The sequence below is a fragment of the Crocodylus siamensis genome, chromosome 2, assembly GCF_052110815.1.
Source record: "Crocodylus siamensis isolate JL-2025a chromosome 2, ASM5211081v1, whole genome shotgun sequence".
NCBI classification, from domain to species: domain Eukaryota; kingdom Metazoa; phylum Chordata; order Crocodylia; family Crocodylidae; genus Crocodylus; species Crocodylus siamensis.
In genome coordinates this window covers 184,972,972-184,995,871 of record NC_143396.1, presented here as the reverse complement: position 1 = coordinate 184,995,871, position 22,900 = coordinate 184,972,972, and the positions used below count along the sequence as shown (strand labels likewise).

Genomic DNA, 22,900 nt, shown 5'->3' with positions numbered 1-22,900 from the left:
AGTAATTTCTTGTGTGCATGCTGTTAACCTGTGGCAGGTTAAAGCTAACCCAGGGTAATTTAGCACTTTAATTGGGAAGTTAGCTGCTATAGTTTAACTTTTTTACTACAGGTTAAGTGCATGCACATGAAAAGTTACTGCGGAACTGCCGATGTGGCAAATCCCTGCTCCCTTTTATTTCATGGTAACATGTTTTCATGTCCATATAAGGCCTGAGATAAAGGCCTTATCATACAATACCTAGTTTAAATGCATAGTTTGGGACACCCCATGTCTTGTAGAGCTGATAGGGAAAGGAAGACAAATGATGAGAGGAAGAATTATTCCTGTTTTAGAGATGGAGAATGAAAGCACAGAGAAACTGAGTACCTTCCCTGAAGTGATTATATTAAGAAAGCTGTGCATAACTTGTGACATTATAGATTATATGTTATAAATGATATGCTACTATTTTAATGTCATCAAGGAAGATTGCCAAGCTCAGTGTGGACCACTAGAGGTCACAAATAGACAATTTTATGTGTTTGCAATAGCTGTGTGCTAGGTAGAGTTCAGAGGTTACTGCATTTTGCTAAAATATTTTGCTAATTGGTTTGAAAATAAAAAAAGTCTGTGCACAATCTAACTGTTGGCCTTTTGTTTTGGATTGATTTTGTCTTTATCTTCATTAAGTAGGTTAAATGAAAACTTGTTTAAATTTCAGATTTGCTAAATGTCTAAATATGTTTTTTCATTTATATTTTTTAGCTTATGACTGTGAATATTTTAATAAAGGTAAGTCATCTAAGGGTTGGCAAGACATCAAGAAATGTATTGTTACTCTGTATTAACTGTTATAATTTTGAATAAAAGAAGCAGCTTTGGATTCAGATTCCTGATAAGAGAAGAAAGTTGCAATTACTTTATATTTTAAAGTTCATGTTGCTATATTGCAAGCATGCCTTGCTTTTCCAATATTCACTTATCTTGGAATATACTTTATACTGAACCAAAGTTTGCTTCAATAATACATAATTAATTTGCAGTTTTTATAAATGTCTGGGTCAGGTATAAATGGCTTTTCATTAAGAAATAAATACCATATTTTACCTGATCATTGCCTAGGGCAATCTTATGCTTTAAAATTGATACTTGATTGTTAAATGATCTAGTCTCCCACGTGTATTTTGTTGGGTAACCTCAAGAGGGAGCTTTCTATCAACATATATGTGGTGTTTAAATAAATTTTAGTGTCTAAGTCAATTTGAGGTGAAAATTTCAATGTTCAAAATACCTTTTAAATCGCTTTACTGAACCCATGTTAAAGTCTTTTTCTTTAGGATAGGCTGTAATATTGGGCTTTGCATTGCACTCAGAATTATGCAATTTTAATTGCAGCTATTACATTGAGATTTGGAGCATTTTTCTTTAAGGCACACTGTCATGGCACGGGAACCTGTAGGAGGGCCGTGATCTCCCCAAGGCCCCCTTTCCATGCCAAGTTGGCCCAAAGGGCACCCTCGATTCTTGCCCACCATGTCTTTGATGATAAAATATATAATAGGGAAGCTGCCTTTACATCATCTTGGACACGGTCTTGCTGTACTCTCTGACCGCAGGGGCTTTTGGACCCTTTGTGGGTCCCATTCTACAAACGGTGTTTTAGGGCACCCTAGCTTTATGGGCTATGCGTGGCTCCAACACCCCCTTTACAATGCCCCAAGCCTTGCAGATGGAATTGACGTAGTTCGATCTGGGCCTTGTTACAATTTGGCCCCCTTGTCCTCCCTGGGCTCTCTGTGGCCCTGTCTCACGCTGTGCCCTGTCTGGTGCCCGGGGTCCCCACACTGCCGTGGGTCCCCTATGAGGCCTCCTCCATCCCCCAATAGCCTCACCCAAGCCACCGGTGTTTTATACAACAATAAACAAAACACGGGCCCCTGGGCTGTAACATAAACTGAAGCTGTTCAGCTATAACCTCAGATAAACCCTACCAGGGAATGCTCTGTCCCTTAACAGTATCAGAAGCTGCTCATGAAGACAGGCCTCTCCTCTTTGCTTGCTCTGGGAGAGCTCTTTTCCCCTTGGCTGCTGGCTATGAACTGATCTCCTGGTCTCAGCCCTGGGGTTTACATGTGGGCCAGGCCCTGCCCCCTTCCGGTCAGCAGAGCTCCAGCAGGTGTGGGCTGCTAGCGCCCTCTGGTTGCCCTGGTAACCAGCAGCTGGGGCTCCTCACTCACTGCTAGGGCTCTTTCCCTAGCAGTTTCCACTCTTTATAGGAGCAAGGCACCTAAGTGCTCTGAGACACACACCCATTGTAGTTAAGCAAATGGAGCCTGGATTTATTTTGTAGTCTGAAATTTTCGTTTAATTTGTCCCTATGTTATTGACCATAACAATATGTGAGAGAGTAACTAGTCATGATACTCAGTAAATTGTGGCTTCTCTTTTTGTCAGCTCTGGGGAAGGGTCCCTACAAACTGGTCAGCTACTTGGATGAAGGAATTGCAATGGCAGCCAAACTGATTGGTGGTTATGTTTTCCCAATGAGAGCAGAAGATTTTGTTCCTGGAGATGCAATGAGCTTTATGCTGACTTCAGGATTATATAAACCCAAAGCACATGGTAAATTTGCTGTAACATGAAAAATAAGTGAGAAGCTTAACAAAAATGAAGTGTGTTTTGAAAATGCAGAACAAATTCAATTCTTGGATGTAAGTCTGTGTCTGAGCATAGAATTGGGTCATAACCGTCTTTTTTTACAGCTCTCAGCAGTTACTAAATATTAGGGGTGTGCGAAATGGGCCATATTCAATTTGGATTTCAGTTAATTGATTTGGATCACTGTCCCCAATTCAATTTGGCCAAATCCAAATCTGAAGATTCAATGCTTATTTGGAGAATCAGCGATTTGGCCATAGACACAGCTTTAAATGTTTTTTCTACATACCTTGAGATACCAGGCATGGCCTGTGATGGTGGGGTGTATGGAGCATCCCGCAAGAGCATGGGGATCGCCCAGCTTGTTTGGCGGCAAACCTGGAAGTACTTCCAGTTCACTTCCGGATCTGCTGGGGGCCTCCCCGAGCCCTCCTGGCTCTGATTGTCTGCAGGGGGACCCTAGGTATCCCCCCAGACCCAGGAGACACCAGTTGCAGAGCCAGGGAGGGTGCAGGGGGGCCCCCCAGTACGCTCCCCAGCAGACTTGGAAGTGCTTCTGGTCCACTTCTGGGTCTGCTGCCAAGTGCACTGGGGAGCACCCCATGCTCCTGTGGGACGCTCTATTGCAGCATTCATGAGCCACCTGGTACCTTGAGGTATGGAGAAAAAACACTTAAAGCTATGTCTATAGCTGAATTGCTGAATCTTTCCGAGTCCCTCTGAATCGATTCGGAGAGTTCTGATTCAATATGGAGAGATTAAAGGTCCTCTGATTTGATTTGGATTCAGAGATTCAGCTGTAGAATTGGGTTGACTCTGTGCTGAATCAGATTAGGAACCGAAGCTTCACACAGCCCTAGTAGAAACATCTTTGTTTAACCATCCTGACAAATTTTTGTCTAACCAGCTGTTTACAACTTCCAATGGCAAAGATTTTATAACTTCCACAGTTCATGGTTTCAAGTGCTTAAACATCCTTCTAACTTAGTTCTTAATATCTAATCAGCATTTATCTTGTTTTAGTTTGAGTTTCTTGTCCCATTCCCTTTGAACTCAGAGAAAAATTGATCACCTTACTTTTTATAACAGCAAAAGTATTTGAAGGCTGCTAAATCCTGTGGATTTTCTCTTTTCTAGACTAGATAACACCAGTTGTTCCAGTTTTGCCTCATGCCATGTTTAACTCTAATCATTTTTCCAGTTTGTCCACCTTTTTCTTAGTGTGGTGTTCAAAATTTGACTCCGTACTCCAAATAAGTTTTGATCCATGCTGAACAGAGTGAAAAACTCCCCTCTTTCCAGAACTGCTATTTGCAGTCTTTGTAGTGATATCACATTGTTGACTTTTATATAAATTTGTGATGGACTATCACTCTAGGTCTTTTTCTCCACTATTGTAGCTTGCATGATGATTCTTCATTATATAGTTCTGTGTTAAAGTCTTTTCTAATTGTACCACTTTGTCCTTACGGCACTTCATTTGTCATGTTTAATTCAGACAAATGATGGAACCCCTATGTGATAATTTCTCCCAGTTTTACATTAAGCCATTAATGACAACTGTTTGAGCTGGATTATCCAATCAGTTGTACCTGCCTTATAAGAGTTTCAAATAGACCATATTTCCTTAGCTAACTTATAAGAACGTGAACGTCATAAGTACTTTCTGCACATTAACTCACCATAAATTTCTGACCTTGTGCATTAGATAGATCCCTAGAGAGCCTGAAGACAGAGTTTCTGCATGTGTTGCCTACAGTGAAACAGTGCTCCCTAACGACTGTCTGTGGAATGAAAATATGGGCCATGTAAATGGACTGAGAAAATGGCAGGACTGTAACTACTGATTCTCTCAGAAGCACAAAATGACCCCAAACCAAAATTTTCCCCTTTTGTCTACATTGGCCCTGGCCTTGTCCAGCCATGGTAACAATGTAGAGGCTTAGTCCTTTCAAAACTCCTCTCTGAAGCAGTTATGTCTCTTAGGTACCTCCCTATTTTATCTTCTGCCAGTCTTCAGACTAGCGCAGGTAACCATCTCTATACAGGCAACCCCCGCTTAGCGCTCTCAGTTGGTTCCCGAAAAACTGAGCATTAAGTGGAACTGTGCTAAGTGAAACCCATTTCCCCATAAGAATTAATATAAGTAGAGATGAATTAGTTACTGCCTGCCCCGCCACTGCCTCTCCCCATTTCCCCACCCACCTGCCACCACTCCAGCCCCATGTACCAGCTTGGGCCTGTGCTCCTGCTGCCCCACTCTGGGTCCCTGCTGGTCCTGGCCCTGGTCACTGGCATGGGTCCCACACTTGTGCCTGGCCTGACCTTGCTGCTTCTCAGTACAGCTGCCTCTCCTCACCCCCCCTTGCCAGCCTGCTGGTCTCTCCGGCCCCACTTGCCAGCCCGGGCACTGACACCACTGCTGCCCTGCTTTGGGCACCGGCCTCTGCCACTGGGCACCAGTGCAGACCCCATGCTCCTGATGCCCCTCTCTGGGTGCCAGCCCTGGTGCTGGGCACCAGCACAGGCCCTGCACTACTTGCCTCTGTTGCCGCTGCTTCTCCCCACCTCCTTACCTGCTCCAGCCCAGGCATCGGTGCTCCTGCCACCCTGCTCTGGTGGCAGGCTTCCACTGGCCGCACACACCAGCGCAGGCCCCATGCTTCTGCCCCCCACCCTGGGTGTGGGCCTCTGCCAGCCCTGGCCCTGGGCACCAGCTTGGGTACCATGGTCCTCCCCTGTTTTGCAGCTGCTTGTCTCCCCCCCTCTGCCCCCTCAAGTCTCCCTGCTCTGGCAACATGTGCCAGCCTGGGCCCACACTTCTGCTGTCCCACCCTCGGCCCTCATGCCTGCCCGCCCACTCACTCATCTTCCACTCATTGCTGCTGATCCCACTTCTCCCTGCCTGCAGAAACTCCAGTTCCACTGAGTGCTATAGTGAAACAGAAACCACGTTAAGCTGGGGTTGCCTGTACTCATGATTTGGGAAGAGAGGTTCCTCGCAAATAGAACTTCCACAATTCAGAAAATCATTTAACAGCCTGTAATTTAGTCACCTGGCACTGGATGAATTGATAATATCTGTAAAATACTTATGTACAGCATCATCATGCTTATAGAGTACATTTCTCATTATTATAGCTCTATAAACTGTGGCTTCTCCTTAGTTTATATTTAGTATTTCAAAGCAGATATTATATTGTATCCCAGAAAAATAAATATATTTTGTTAGCTTCAAAGAAGAGATGAAAGAAGTTAAGGAGATTTTAGTAATAAAGACAGTGGTATAGACAGAAGAGGTGTCACATACATTATAAGCCTACCTGCTCCAGCTAGTAAGGGGAAGATGCACTGTTGCACTCTATTCTATTGTTCAAATAAATGTTGTCATGCTTGGAAAATAAGTTGATCTTCCAGAAATTTGGTACAGAGCATGATAGAACATCTGTTTAATGGAGATTATTTGTTCTCTATGCAGTATTTTAAAAGAAATAATATCCTGTCCTGAGGGGAGAGTTGATTTTACAGTAGTTTTATGGTTACTTTAAAGAGAATACCACAGTTTACAGGAAAATAAAATGAAGTAATACTGTGAGCAACAGATGCCTGTAACATGCTCTAGTTCTTCTGCCCATATACTGAATGGTACCTTATTCAGCAAATGGTACCAAAGTAATTTGCTTTAAGTCAGTGGGACTGCTTTAGGGGTAAGGTATTGGCCTGGGTAAGGTTGCCAGAACAGAGCCCTTACTGGAACAAAGACATTTTCCAAATCTGTTGTTAATATTATTTGTTCTGGGGCTTGGCTAGAAAACTGAGTTCTTGGAAGCTCCAAAGCATGACCCTGCAAGTGGAATGCAAAATGCACTTCAGTATCTTATTTTTATAAAAGTGATTGAGCTTTTGAGCTCTAACTTCCAAATGAGCAAGTGTAACTTCCTAAACTTAGGTAGATGTTATTTTCAATTTTGGATTTAAATTATGCCTAACAAAGGTACTGAAGAGATATTATATTTATTAGCTAGACTTCTTCACCTTCATATTGACAAGTACACTAGAAGTGTAGCTAGAAATGTGGGCACCCAGGGCTGCAGTGTCAAGCATTGAAGACTGGGCAGGGTGGAAACAGTAATGAGTACCTTACCTTCTGGTGCAGGTGGCATTTCAACTTCTGTGGTGCATCCTACCTAAACCTGGGCTGTTTCTGCAACAGCGGCAGCTGGACAGGCTCCCCAGGGGCTGCTCTGCTATAGCCCCTCTAAGTCGACTCCTAGAGCTAATGCCTAGCTCAACATCCCAGTTATGCTCCTGAAGTACCCTATCCTACATAGAATAACTTTCTGTCCAAAGGGCAGTTTTGGAGATGGAGGAATCCAGTGTGAATGAGGCTTTTTCAGTATTTGTGTTTATAAAAATGCACGATTAAAATATTTTCTAAACTGGCATATCTTCATTCCTATTGGGTAGTAGTGACTTGAGTGATGTTACATCAGAGATGAATCTGTGCCACCATACCTAGTCTAGCAAATAATATTATGATATGTATTTTTCAGATCCCAACTTAGTTTCATTTGAAACAGCTGACAGACCAAATTATTTTCTTCATTTGGCTCCTAATGATACCCTGATTCTTTCCAAATGGGAACAAAGTGAAGAGTTCCACAATAGATCCACATTTGCTATCCACAAGGACACTTGGCTCCCAGGTTACAGTGCCTTCGAGTCATTTGCAAAACCAGGATTCTTCATCCACATTTCAGCTTCTTCAGTTAAACTTTTCAAGTACCATCATTCAGAAGAATTCAGACTCTCTACCCTTTTTAAACTTGTTGGTAGGTACTTAAGTATATTATGAACTATAATTTTATTCTTGGACTATGTTTGAAAGAGTGTTTTTCAACCAATTCTGACCTAATTTTCATCAATCAGAGGAAATGATTTAGCTTGTTCATTCCAGTTTAAATTGATAATGCAGTAAAAGCCACATTATCTGGCACCTTACAAACTGGCATGCTCTATTAACCAGCATGCTGGCTTGTAAAGTAAAAGTGAAACTGGGAGTGCCCATCGTGGCATAGCAGCCTGCACGGGGGTCCCCCCTCCCTGTCCCCTGGCACACTGGGAGGGGTGGAGGGGTGGCAGAACACCGGATGCGGCAGGAGAGGTGGCGGCCCGAACATTTCCCATGGGTGCCAGATAACAAAGCTTTTGCTGTAGTAGAACATACATTCATATAGCGGAGAACTGACAATCTGATACATCTTTCTTGCCACTACAAATTAGAAATAATTTAAATTTATTTAATGGAATTATATTAGTATAAAACTGGTGTAAGAAAGAGGGTCTGACATGTCTTTTGACATCATAAACAATGGGAGGAAAAATAAGTTGAGATTTAAAGAAGGATGTTGAAAGATAATGACAGCAATTGGAAAGCTTATTTTACCTTTGAATAGCTTTAGCATAAATTTAACATTTTGTAACATACTATACAAATTATTTCAGAGAGAGTCATAATTGTTATGGAGAGACTGATATACAGAGCAGGGTGCAATAAATCTCAAATAGACATGTAGCAAAGTGAAGATGCACTAATGTGAGGGTGATGTGGAGAAAAAGCAAGATTTTTTTTTTCCTTTCTATTTCCTTTTAGCCCTAGGAATTTTCTTATTTCAGTTTTTCATAAAGATTCCTGAATAGATTTTGTGGATGACAGGACTCAAACATTATAGTATGAGTGGAAAAATAATCCGAATCAGTGCATACAAGAGTATAAAGAAAACAAAAGTATTCCGAAACCTTTTTCTGCAGAAAACTTTGACCATCTTCAAAAAAACATAAAAAGCAAAAGTTGTTTGGCTTTTTTTTTAAATGAGAATCTAACATTTTGAGGAAAACAGATTACACTATTTTTATTTGTTGATAACTCTATTTTCAGTCGGAAGATTTCTGACGAACCCTGAAAGTCTGGGTATAATATGGAAGGGGGATCAGTGTCTCTCTCGTTTGTATAAGTTATGGAACAGGAAAGAATTTATTCCATTTTGGTTTTGCTTCTCTGTTGAACGTATGGTGAACCATTTCTACTGGTTATCCTCAAGGACTCCCTTGAGGGAACTATTTGGAATCATCTGTGAGCTTTTCGTATGCAAACCTTTGTCCCATCACACACCTATACAACTTATTCAGACTCCGAGTAATAACCTGTAAAGGTGCCTATGACTGGAGAAGGTTCATATGCATAAAAGCTCTGCTTTAGTGGTTAAAGGTCTTTGAATCCAGAGCTTTGGTCCAGGCCATTACTACTACTATAATTACGACTACTTAACTTTAGCTTTAGATGTTGCTCTGCCCCAAAGAGGCTCAGGGTAGCTTACAATAAAAAAAAAAAAAAGAATGTGCATACAATGATTTTACTCCCATGGAATTTAGAAATAAAGGAAGCAGCACATAAAGCTGAAAGAGAATTTCTCTGACTCTTTACCACCCTTCCATTCCCCAAAGATTATTTTAACTAATAAATGATACATTCTCCTCAGAAGTTATGTATTGGTCACTTAAACTTTAAATTTTAGATGGAAATAAAATCAAAGACAAAAGTGATACTGTAGCCAAACATTTTAAGCTTAATGTTCCTTATTTTTGGAGGTGTTGAACCACCTAAAATTCCACTGTAGCCATTAGGAGTTATGCAGCAAGGGAAGTTTAGGTTAGATATTAGGAAAAATGTTCTCACTAGGAGGGTAGGAAAGCACTGGAACAGGTTACCCAGAGAGGTGGTGGACTCTCCATCCTTGCAGGTTTTTAAGACCTGACTAGAAAAAAGCCTTAGCTGAGAAGATCTAATTGGGGATGGTGCTGCTTTGAGGTGGGGGTTGGACTAGATGATCTCCTGAAGTTTCTTCCAACGCTAATTTTCTATGATAATTAGTTTTCTTGATAATCAGGCCCAATTTTTGTTTTTCACTTATTTGTACTCTGCAAGCTAGACTGTAGGTTTGTATGACATGGCAGTAGCCCCTTACCAGTTAATAGATTGTTGGTGTGTTGGGCCAACTGCTCCTGAGGTTTTGTGGTCTAGTGCACAAGCTGTTGTGAAGAGTGTCTGCCCTGTGAATTGTGTAGAGCTGCTTGGAGAAATAAAAAGTTTGTGCACATGAATATACTGTCCACCCCAAATAGTCATATAAATATCCCATAAGCCCCATGGAGCTAATGCGTGTGAGAGAAGAGTTGAATATGTTACCAGCATAACAGATTTACAGGGAGAAACTCTAGTTCTTTCCCTTTGTGATTTGCCATACAGAATGGAAAATCCTTTCCACAGTGGGGCATGTCTCTCAGTCCCTGAATAGAACATTCAATTTCAGAGGGATCAAGCCAGGTTACTGAATGTGGTTCACATAACTAGGGTGACCATATTTCTTGAGTCTCAAAACAGGAAAACTTAGAAGTGTTGATGGGAAGGTTACATAAGTGTTTCCTTTTCAAAGGTTGTCAGGCATCCTGGAGCACTGTTCTCTTGGCCCACTTTCTGGTGCTTTTATCTGTCTCTGAACTTCAGTCTCAGCTGAGCATATTGGAAGATGAAAAGGAGTGTGAAAGTGAGCTGAACAGTTTGATAGTTATCCAGGAAGCGCAAAACCCTTCTAGGCCCTTCTTGTCCAGAAGAAGTTTGAATCTGCACTTCTCTTACTTTTCAGCACAGTGCTCAGTCTGCTATATCACAGGTCAGGCTTTATCCAGCATTTCTTTTGAAGCTGGATTTTAGGTAGCCAAGAGAGGGAGATATGTAAAGGAAAGAAGAATAAAGCAAGCATTCATTCTAGTGAATGTGTGGCTCAAGTAGATGTTGGTTGCACTGGAAGAGTAGGTCCTGGGCTCTTGTAGTGGGACAGCAGCTCCCCTCTGTCAAAGAAAAATCTTTGATCTCAGATGCCGATGGCAAAAGGTCAAAGGCTAACGCAACGTACTTTGCAATTACAGTTCGGTATCATTACAAACCCTCCCCCATAGCTTAAATGTAAAACACATGCACAGTCGAGCTGGCATGAAACCTGAGCAGACAAAGATAAGTAATCCTTTAACTATTCATTTATTCATGCCTGGCGTGCGGTGATAGGCCACCGTGCAGACTATAACTTTGGAAAGATTTCTGCCTTCGGTGGAGAGCTCCGTACACGCCCAAGAGGTTAAGTCAGCGATTTGGCCAGTCGCTGACCTCTTCCCACCGCTGTTAAAAGTTTTCAGGTGTATTTGTTCTGCCGGCTTGTCCGTTCTTCTTGTAAAGAGCTCTTGGAGGTCTAAAGACCAAAGTGATCTGTATACTTTGCTTAAAATCTGCATCAAGCAGTTTTGTAACCTGGATAGAAAAACCTTTGATGCTGTGCTAAATAAATCAACCTCTCTTCCTACACTGGGACCACAAGTTCTTTTCCTGTGCCTCGACCACAACTTCTCTTTCTACGCTGCAACTATCTGTGGCATAAGTAAAATAAACTTTCTGTGTAACCAATACACTTTAAATCTCCTGACTCCGACTCGCCGCTACTACCCACCTGTCCGACCACCTATCCCACCCACCCCCGGCCGGTCGTGCTGACCAAGGCTTGCAAGTCAGGGGTACGCCAGTCATCGGGGCACGACACCCTCCTGCTCTTTATGCATTTTATTCAGTGGAACCAATGCAAAAGCAGTGTGGCTCAGCTTTAAGTGGGGGAATGAAGAAGTGATGCAACAATGCGTAAACTGTGGTGTCATTTTTCTGACTGCTGTCATGGGCTGGGAAGGCCAAAAGATGCAGGTTCAAACTTCCTCTATGTGAGGTAGAAGTCTAGAAGCTGGGTCTTCCACTTTCTGGGGGAATGTCCTAACCACTCTGCTATTGGAGTTAAAGCATGGGAGTCCCCTCTGCCTCATTTTTGCCAGGACAATTATGGGACTTATGTTCAAGTACCTTTCTGGCCAGAGAACAGCCTACTGTGCAGGGTCAGTAACTTTGTGGGCATTTAAGGATCCAGACTACACATGGAGTAGGTTCGCAAACTGCATATATGTTAAAAAATGGCAGTTTTCAAGCTGCCATTTGGATATGGAAGGCAAAACAGGATTCTACCCATACTGTACTTGGTAATGCTGTGAAACTATTTTAATCTCTGTTCTGCAGGCACAGATAAAACTAGGATATAGTGCTGAATGACTGATACCAAAGAGGAAAGTAGGGTAGATATGCACCTTTATAGACTAATTAAGATATATATAGAGCACAAGCTTTTGTGAACCCAAGTTCATGTCATCAGATGCTGTGACCAAAGATATTAGGAGCAGATTTTGAGAATTAAAGGGTGTCCAAAGGCAAAAAATTTCTATGTGATCTTATGGGTTGAGAAGATGAGTATCAGTGGGTGTGTCTACATGTGCATTAGGTCTGGGAGCAGTTTACTTGTAAGTAAACTACTATGAGTAAACACTTCTGGGAAGGTGACTAAATGTGCTAGGAAGCAGGAGCAGATTTGCTGCTAATGGCAGCAAACTGCTCCTACTTCTTGGGGCCCTGCAATGGGCCCCTACAGCCACTGGGAGGTGCTCTAAACTCCCCTTGGATGCTAGCTCAGTGGCTGGCAGGGAACACTGGGCTAGGAGACAGCTGTCTCCTGGCCAGTGCTGAGACATTGCTCCCTGCCCTGGGGGATGGGGGATGCCTGCTGCTAGGGTTGGAACAATGTCCCCCTTCTCCAGTAGTGGGGAACTCCTGGCCCCAGCTCCCTGATCAGGGGCAGGGGACTTGGAAGGAGCTTCAGGGGCGGGGCAGGTCCCAGCCTTCTGGTCTGATCTGCCAGTGGGGCAGTGGGCAAGGAGCCCCCAGCTGGGTGGGGATTCCCCGCCTAGCCAGGTACTCACTCTTAGCTGCCCCACAGGTGAATCATGGCATGGGGCTGGGATTTGTCCCTCCCCTGCAGCTCTTTCCAAGCCCCATGCCTTGATTGCCTGATTGGCCAGGACAGTTCCCTGCTCTGCAATCTCAGGGCAAGGGCTGGAGACTCTGTTCCCTGCCTAGCTCTGTAATCATGTGGGACCAGCGCTGGGAGATCCTTATAAAGATAAGAAGATATGGATTTCCCAGTACTGGCATAAGGATCTCCCAGTCCTCTGCTGCCGGGCAGGGGGATATAGTCCCCACCCAGATTCTGGTGGCAGAACCTGCCCTGGTAGCAGGCAGCTCCTGGGGGCAGGAAGAAATCTCTCTCCCCCTGCTCTAAGGCTGACTGGGAGCAGAGTTGCTTCTGGTCAGGGGGTCTACATGAGTGTTACTGCACAGTAACTGATCACAAGTAAATTGGCTACTTTCATTTGCAGGTAGCAAAATTACTTGTGATCACAGCAGTTTACTGTGCAATAAGCCTGTGCACGTGTAGAAGTGCACACTTTCTGCACAGTAAACTGCTCTACTGTATAGTAAAGTGTCTCGTGTGGATGCACCCAGTGAGTTGTTAGTGGGAGAAGAAAAGTAGTAAGAAGAGGAGATGGAGGAGAGGATAACAGAGCTAGAGGAGAAAGAAGAAGTGATTGGAGACTTGGGAGCAGGAGGAATGGACCACAATACATCATAAGAAAGAGAATGAGAGAACAAAGATTACATGTTATTCAAAATTATGTTGAGTGGAAAACAAGCTGGAAAAGACAAGAAATTATGAAAAAGTAGGAAAAAAAGAAAGATTAAAGGAAAAGCCAAATGCAAGGGATGCAACATAAACTAGGTACATTTGTATATATTAGAAAAGTAGATGCAAAGTGATAAAATAAATACTCTGGTTGATATTTAAAAAAATGTGCTGCAACAGAAATTAATTTAAGAACAAAATCGGGAGACAAGCAGGAAAACCGTTCCAGGGATTTCATAGATTTCATAGACATTAGGGCTAGAAGGGACCTCAGAAGATCATCAAGTCCAGCCCCGTGCCCAAAGGGCAGGAAGTCAGCTGGGGTCATAGGATCCCAGCAAAATAAGCATCCAATTTGCTCTTGAAGGTGTTCAATGTAGGTGCTTGAACCACCTCCGACGGCAGGCTGTTCCAGACCTTGGTGGCTTGGACAGTAAAGAAATTCTTCCTTATGTTCAGCCTGAAACAGTCTTGTAGTAGTTTATAACCATTCCACCTCATCATCCCTCGGGGCGGTCTGGTGAACAAACGTTCCCCCAGATCCTGGTGGGTCACCCCTGATAAACTTATAGGTGGCCATCAGATCACCCCTGAGCCTGCGCTTTTCCAGGCTAAAGAGCCCCATGGCTTTCAGCCTGTTGTCGTAAGGTCTGTTTTCCTGACCTCTGATCATGCGCGTGGCTCTCCTCTGGACTCTCTCAAGCTTCTCCACATCCTTTTTGAATTGTGGAGCCCAAAATTGGACACAGTACTCCAGCTGCGGCCTCACCAAGGCCGAGTACAAGGAGAGAATGATGTCCCGGGATTTGCTTGAGAAGCATCTATGGATGCAAGCAAGTGTTTTGCTCGTTTTACTAGCTGCAGAATCACATTGCAGGCTCATGTTCATCTTGTGGTCAGTGATGACCCCCAAGTCTCTTCCATAGTGCTAGCCAGCGTAGCACTGCCGAGCCTATAAGGATGCTGCAGGTTTTTCTTCCCAAGGTGGAGAACCTTGCAGGTTCTCATCCGAGTATTTGCTGAGCCTATCTAGGTCAGCCTAGATCACCCGCCTGTCTTCTGGCGTGGATGCTTTGCCCCAAAGTTTGGTGTCATTGGTGAACTTGGCCAGTTACTCCTGACTCCAATGTCCACATCATTAATGAAGATGTTGAACAGTATGGGTCCCAGGACAGAGCCTTGGGGGACCCCACTGGTCACAGGATCTCCTGTTTGTGGTGAATATAATACTTTTTCAAGGTCTTGCTGCCCTCCTTTTACCCCACGATACATAGCCATGCTTATTCTGTGATTAGAATCCTTATTTCTGTTTTATTTGTGGCAGTGCATTAGTAGTTTCCTGAATAGGACTTAATTTCTAAATGTTTAGTCATAGTCATAAGTCCTGAAATATCTTGAGCAGGCATGAAATGTAATTCCTTTTCTGCTCCCTAGTGTATGGTGCTATTGCCACATCCTTCTGCTCTTTTCACTGGCTCCTCACTAAGGACCAGGAGTGTGGGATCAAGACTATGGAAATTACTCCAACAAGAACTGATAACAAACCAACCAAAAAACACCCTACCAATTAATCAAATTATTTCTTCTATGGTGTTGGAAGCAAAAGATTGCTATGGTTGCTAATTGTTTTTATCTATTGTTGTTATTTATTGGGAACAACTTGGGTGCTGTAATGAAGGGGAATTTAAGCCACAGAGAGCAAAGCTGTTTTGCTTCTTATAGATAAAACAAAGCACTATGTTGTTCATAAATATATCTGTTCAGCAGTAACTTATAATGAATACCAGTATGTTTAAGCTACATATTCTTTATGACCTCAAAAATGACTTCTTGCTCAGTTCAATGGGTTGTGCATGTGACACATGCTACTCGAAAGTCACTGTAAAATGTATATTTTTACATAGTCTTTTTTGCATTACCATTATAAATGGTTCAGTATCTCATTTACTGCTGCAATATATATGTTTACAGATAACCCTGTAGTGAAAATCCAGATAGGCTTCCATTCTGTATTCTGTAACTGAAATAGCTTTCACAAGCAAAAAAAAAAAAAGAGAAAATGAAATATTGTAACAAATGAGGCATCACCTGACCAAGTTGTACTATTATAAATCCCTGGTGTTAAGCACAGACGTATCTGAAACAAGCATTGACTTACATGACAGAAGAGGCCAACTGTATGCCTTGTGGGGCTCTGTGTTATCAAAACATTGAATTAAAGTGTTAATGGTGGCATTGTGAATCTGCTGATGTTTTGCTGTATGTTATAATGACAGCCTGATGCAGCTGTTGACTGGCACACTCCAACTCCACAGAAAATGACAGATTTTGTCATTGCCAAATGCTTGTTGCCTTTTGATAAATGCCTTTAATCATAAAGCTGTTGAGGTTTTGAATGGCAGAATATGTGGAGCTAATGCTGTTACCAGGATGTTCATACATTTCAAGCAAAGGCCTTTTTTCAGGCAGAGCAAATATGTCTCCTTGGTCTTTTATCTTTGAGGGGGGAATGAAGAACATTAAGAAGTGTTATAATTCTCAGTGGTCATGCGTTAACACAGAATGGTATGTCTTTTCAAGTGTCAGGTCTTTGCCCTCCAGTCATTATGCCAAAAAATCCTATCTATGCCAATGGAAAACTAAAACAATTTACCTCAGCAAGTGGGATCAGATCAAATGATCAAGAGGCATTTCATTAATCACCACATCCGAGGACTTAGGTTTCAGAGTTTTATAAGCAGAGAAACACAGGGCTGGAATCTTTCTCCAGTGTACTTTCACAAGGGCCAGTCTGCTGATGTAGGGTAATTACATGGTCTAAAAATACAGCAGCATTTGTTTAAGTTAATGGAAAAATTACACCAGCTCCAGAGTGCACAGGCAAAGGCAGATTGAGTTTCCTGCTGACTATTGTAAATGCTTTGCATATTAGATCAGAAACTCTCCAACTAAGAACAGCTATTCCTGAGGAACCAGAAGATAAATATTGGGAGTTGAATAATAGGCCCTCTAAATCCCCCTGGCCAGAAAGTTCTTCATCAGTCGTCTTTATCCTCTATGACGCACATTGAAAAGGAAGAATTCTAAATGACATGATCAACACAGCAACAGTTATACATGTTTGTCCAAAGTCAGTTGAAGGGTCACTTTTTCTAGTTTCATAGCAATAAATACTATCATACTGAAGTATATTGACTATAAATTACGCAGACGTGAATGGCTAATACTGCAGTGGATTTTCTATGAATGACCATGTCAGTTTTTAAAGACAGTTGCTTTCACCATGCTTGCATTTGTTTCCTGGTTCCAATCCCACAAACACTGGAGGTGGAAACTAAATTAGAATATCTGATCTATAATAATTCAATAAACAGATTTTAAGTGATCACTCACAAAAATGTTCATCAGTAGTGGTTACATAGTCATTCAGTCAAGAGACAAGAAGGATATACTGAGACTTACATGACCAGTCATGGTCAAACACATGGATTTAACATCAAATAATAACAATCAGTCCACTGAGTATATATATTTTAAATAGGCCTGTGCCAAGGCAGCTAGTACGCACTTCAGATTCGGATTTGGCCGATTCTGGGACAATGATTCAATTTGGTGATTTGAATCACTGTCCTGAAATAATTCAACTACCGCTGAAGCAGTTGAATCTCCGAATCAAACAGGCACCATCCCCTGACTGCTCTCCCAGTCCCAATCAATGGCTGCCCTGCTGGGTCCCAGCGTCCAGGCTCCTTTAAAAAAAAAAAACGAAAAAAAAAACAACAAACCCCCCCCGCACTCACCAGCTACTGCCAGGTGGTAGAGCGATCCCCACTGCCCCATGCTGCATGAGGGGCTCTGCCGTGAGGCCTCATAGGCCCCAATGGCCACTGCAGCAGTCAGTTGAGTACTTTTAAGAGCAGGATGCTGGGGCTGGGTAGGGCAGCCATTGATGGGGCTGATAGAGCAGGTGGAGGTTGGCAGGCAGGGGATGGGGCCTGGTGGGGGTCCCCCCATGATCCCCTCCTTTAGCCCCTCTCTTCATCCCCTACCTACCAGTATGAAGTCTGGGTCCAGTTCTCTGCGGTGGCGAGTGAGGACTACCCAAATCTCTATGAATCTCTCCAAATCTTTTTCAGATGTATTTGGAGAATTTCGAATTAATTTGGACCTTTTTATTGGTCTCCTGATTTGATTTGAATTCGGAGGTTTGGCTGCCAAATTGGGCCAAATCTCCTCCGAGTTGAATCAACACCCGATGCTTTGCACAGCTCTAATTTTAACTATTTGGATAATAAGGAAATATGAAGACATGATGATTTTTGTGAATTTATCTCTGATTTTCTTCAATTTTTACATTTAATAAAATATTGCAGTTATTTAAGTATCATAACTTATTATGAAGGTAAACACATATCTCTGTGAGTTTAGTGGGATTATCTTCCATTCACCATCCATGTGAATGGTATGTGGTATGGAGAATTTGAGTATTGTGCTCAAGATCCCATATAAAGCCTTTTGTAGAGTTTAGAAGAACATTCAGTTCTTTTAACTCAATTCTTTGCTTGAGCTGTAAGACCTTATTTCAAGAATTAAGAACAATAGCAACAATAATCCAAAAAACAGTTTTACTATACACTCATATACATGTACACATCATGTAACAAAGTTTGTGTGTGTGTGCATGTGTTAGACAAGAATCAGATCTTTCTTAATTAAATATGCTTTTATTTTATTTTTATTTTACAGAAATACATATAGCAAGATAAACTGCTATAAAAATAAAAATGATATTAATTATTGTGAGGTAGAATTACCTTTTTTAATAATGGGATCTTTCATGATTAATCAGACAGCAGGTTTTTCAACTGCCTGCCTCACCTTTAATTTGTCATAGTTTGTTTTAGTCTGCATAGTGCATAATTTAAAATATCTTGGTTTTTTAAAGTGCTACCATGTTTAGAGTGGACTCTTTTGCTTAATCAGTCCAAGTGATCACTATTCTGAGCCTGTAGAATGCTGCATTACTGTTATGTAAATCGGTGAGAACTGCAGGTGCTCAGCATCAAGATCTCTTTACAGTAGCAACATAATTTCCTGCTATTTATATTACAAACAGGAGCCCTTGACCTTGTATACTTGTATGAATAAGCAATGAGGATGTTGAGTAGTTACGACTGAAACGGAGTATTAATTCAACATCATCATTGTCATCATCATCATCATTATCTGTGAGGCAACTAATATAAAACTTCCTGAGAGTTTGATAAATATGTTTGGGTTTTGATGATATTTTGTCTGGGTATTATCCAGTTCATTTTATCTGTTACATTTGCCTACATATTTCGATGTAGAAACTTAAAGCAGATGAGCAGAGGTTGGTATTTGTGTGCAAGTGGGTAGATAGAATTTCATGCTTCTAGCCACATGTCTGAGGGAATCTTAGGTCTTTAAGTAGTATTTTACTGCAATTTCTTAAAAACAGAACTGGTCAGAAATGGATTTGAAAATGAAAATGAGGGAAAATGAGGTTTTGTTAAATAATTGTCCCAGGTAAGAATGAAAAGATAAAATTTTAATTTTTTCCTTTAAATGTTTTTTTTAAAAGTCATTTTGGATCAAGTGAAATGTTTCACTTTGGTTTTTACCCCTTTTGTATTTTTTTAATTTGTGTGTGTGTGTGTGTGTGTGTACATGTTTGTCTGTGTGTGTGTCTATACACATGCGCGCGCGCGCGCGCGCACACACACACACACACACACACACACACACACACACACACAACAGAATTCCATAAAAATCAATGCAATTTTCCTTTTTTTTCCTATGAAATATTATTTTTGACTGGAATCTTTTAGTGACAATTTCCTAATTGCCTCCAGTTTATCTAAGTTGTTAGTCTTGATTTACACTGTCAGGTTTCTGAGAAGAAACTGCAAATTGACAGTAATAAATTTTATTTTAGCAAAGTGAAAATCCAAAGCAAATGAAGGAAATAAAAGACTTACAAACAATGTGAAATAAGGTTAGAGTGTGATTGTTAACACATAGAGAACAAGAGGTGTAAGTGTAAATGAATCCTGGATTAATAGGAATCAGTAAATAGGTCAGTTCTACGAAGTTCAAATACTTTATTATTAAAATAGATAACTGTACGTGCTGATAGTAAGGCTTGCTGGGTGCTTTCCCACTAACTCCAGTTTTTCTCCATCATTCTTGCCTTCCTGTCCAGTTCTTTCAGGTGCTGTGTGGACTTCTGTATGCCTTTCTACTTGTTGTTGTATTTTATAGACTTTTTGCCGGTACGTGCCCCATGTGTCTCCAAGTCAATGTAGAGCCAAACAATGACATGCTGTAGTTGCATATATGTGCATTTGCCTCAGCTGAGGTACCTTTTGAGAAGCCAGAGGGTAGATTATATTTATTTATAAAAAAAAAACCAAACAAACCCACAAAGTAGTAAATTCCTGTTCAAGTTTGCTTGTATTTTATCCTCTCCAGCAAAATAATTGTAGGAGACTAGGAGATCAAGCATAGAAGGGCAAACAAACAAAGTACTGACTACCCCTTGGAGTATGTAAGCCCTCAACCAACTTTTTCTGTACATATAATTTATATTATAAATTTAGATGTGTAAAACTGAGATTTGGATTCAGGTTTATTTTTTACTTTTCAGTTGGATCTGTTTCTTCCTGACTGGTCAGGAGATAAGCACACCAACATACTAATTCTCTCAATACCCCAGTGAGAAAAATAAGTGAAGTATATTATATTGTTCCTCTTTCCAATGAAAAAAGACACAGAAAACATGGTGCACATTTTTAAGTGGCCACTGTGTGTGTGCGCGTGCACGCGTTTTACTGTCCGAGTAATCTGTGCTGAATACCCAACATCTGTGTTTTTTTGTTTGTTTTTTTGTTTTGTTTTGTTTTTTTAATAAGTCATAGGTAGCCTGTACTCTGATTGAAGCTAACAGGAATGTCATTTCTTCAGTATGACATTAGAGTAGGCTCTATTTATCATAAGCTGAATAACCAAAATAATTGAACATTGGAAAAGCCTGCCTGTAATCATCTAACCACCCTGTCTCATGGGGACACAAACGGAGGTCCTGGGGACCCCTCTCATGGTGGGACCCGAGGCTGGGGTGAGCTCCCAGAAAAAGAAAACCAAAAGCCCTAAGGAGGGGGTTACTTACCTTTGACAGGAAAAGCCACACCATGCCGAGAAGAGCTGCTGGCATGGTACATCAGCTGCTTTTATTTGCGGCTGGGAGTGGCGCTGGTAGGTGACATCATCAAAAACCAACACAGTGGATTTAAAAGCTGGTGGCGGGGAAACGATGGGGGCAGCAGCTAAGCCTGGGACTGGAGGCAAAGCTGCTCCCTGGGCTACTGGGTTGCAGAGGCAACAGATCAGCAGGGGACCGGATGGGGACTCACCAGATGGGTCCCAGTTCCCCTGAAGGATAAACGCCCAGCTTGGCAGGGCAGCTGGGCCAAGGAAGACAGTGTCGAGGGATCCTGATGATCACAGATGCCGGAGCTGTGAGTGGGGCAGGCTGAAGCCCAGACCCCTGCTGTTCCTTTTCTTTCTCTGTTCTTGTGTTTTACGTTAATACCCTAAAGGACACCCAGAGCCTGAACTGAGGAAGACATCCCCAGTCAACCTACAGGGTCAAGAAGAGGTGCAGAGGCAGCCCCATTGAATGAGACAACCTGAAGATAAGGCCCAAGCAGGAGTTGGAACGAGACCGGTCCCACACCCGTATACACCCAGGGCAGAGAAAAACACCGAGGGTTGGGCACAAAGGGGGCAAGAGCAGGAGTGAACATCAAAGAGACAGGCTGGTGACCCATCACCTGATCATCCTGAAGGTTGGTGTATGGCTGTGGTGTAGGGGAGGCGGAGCCCCAAGAACACCTGCAAGGGGCAGCGCCTGGTAAAGTCCCACTACTGAACGGAAGATCAAGTCATGGCAGAAGAGTGTCGGGGCCTCCCCTGGGGTTGAATGCAACCCAACACCCAAGTGTCAGGGACATGTCCCAAGGCCTGAACTGGGCTTGTGCTCTAAGGCTGCTAGAGAGCACGTATTTGTACCCATGCGTGTGACAGCGCTGGGCACTTTTAAAAGCATTCATTTGTATAAATGACCAAATGCATGTCAGTGCTAAGAAAATGGCAATGGTACACTTTTGAACTAAAACACATCAAAGGCATTTTCTTAGTGCTGATGCGCATTTTGTCATTTATACAAATGCATGCGATGCAGCACTGGGCATGTCTGTTCGCATGTTCCACAGACTTGATTAATCGAGTCTACTCTAACATGCTGGATTTCTGGCCCATTGGGCAGACAAAGGTACATGTATAAATGCCCATCAATACATAGAACTTAAGAATACTTGGATCCTAGCCTAATGCTTCATAAGAGATAATATTATCATACAACTGGAGGAATTAATGTCCAAAGTCAGGAAGAAATAACACTTAAATTATAGAGAGCAAAGTATTTCTCCAGTGTCAAACTAGCTGACAAAACAAAATATGGGTTTGAGAGAGCATTTTCTTTACTATTTCCTTTTTCCAAAAAATATATACCCATATTTACATAAGAACTTTTTGTAATAATATGTTCATCAGCTGTAATTGAAGTACTCATGTATTTAGTTTAGATAGAGAAAATGTGGGCTTGTTTGATATGTAAACTAGAATGACTGTCATCCAGAGCATAGCCTATTATTCTGTTAAGGATTTGCTGTCACTAGCTGGAAGACAAATTCTGGTAGACTTCATCAGAAGACATATGGTTCCTTTCAAATACCATGACAAATCCATTATAGAGAAACATGCCTGATATAAGAGGCTTGAGTCATTGTCTGTAAACTCATTATTCCATTGTTTTGAGTGAACTGCACTGTTGCCCCAAGCCCAGTAAACTGGTATTTCTGTATGCTGGGGCAAGAACATAAGCATTGCAGTAATGGGGAGCATGGAGTGGAAATGGCTGATTAGCATCCTATGGCAGCCCAGAAACTTTGGATCACAACACTGGTAAAATTGTTAATATCAGAAAAGAAATTACATTTTCTGTCATGGGGGAGCAGCAGATGTAGTAACAATTTGAATTGTCACTAGGTTTACCATGGAAGTTAATTTCTGTAACTGATAGTGGAGAGTGAGAGAAGCATCTGCACCAGATCACCAAGATGAATGTTTAAATGCCTTTGGTAATCTTTTTTTTTCCTGCTGATGTTCTTTAATCCTTATGTACTTTACTCGTGTGCTTGAACAGAGCTTACCACAATGAATCCCTGAGTTGGTTGGAGGCCTCCAGACACTCTATGAAACAAGAGCAATAATATTAATGATGCCATAGTAGTGGAAGGTTAGGTTGTCAGTGTGCTTCAGTCTTGATAGATGCTGCAGAGCATCTCATATAATGTACTAAGTTCCCATTACAGTCACTGATAGTTGAGTATACTTTGTGTCTCCCTTTGAGGAGTCACAACACCAATTGCTTAAGTCTGCTTTTCATTCTGGCCATCAGTTAGAAGGCACAGAATTAAGATGATATCTTACTTTTAAAAATGCATAATGCA

The 22,900-nt window shown here is 41.8% G+C and overlaps 1 protein-coding gene across 1 annotated transcript in view; it reads left to right on the top strand.

The window, feature by feature from the left end:
- Positions 1 to 22,900, top strand: part of OTOG (otogelin) — a 206,966-nt gene that overhangs the window by 127,405 nt on the left and 56,661 nt on the right. Inside the window, exons 31-33 of the mRNA XM_090032569.1 lie at positions 748 to 774; positions 2,437 to 2,604; positions 7,194 to 7,472. Coding sequence (XP_089888695.1) covers positions 748 to 774; positions 2,437 to 2,604; positions 7,194 to 7,472 — 474 coding nt within the window. The remainder of the gene's footprint in view (positions 1 to 747; positions 775 to 2,436; positions 2,605 to 7,193; positions 7,473 to 22,900) is intronic.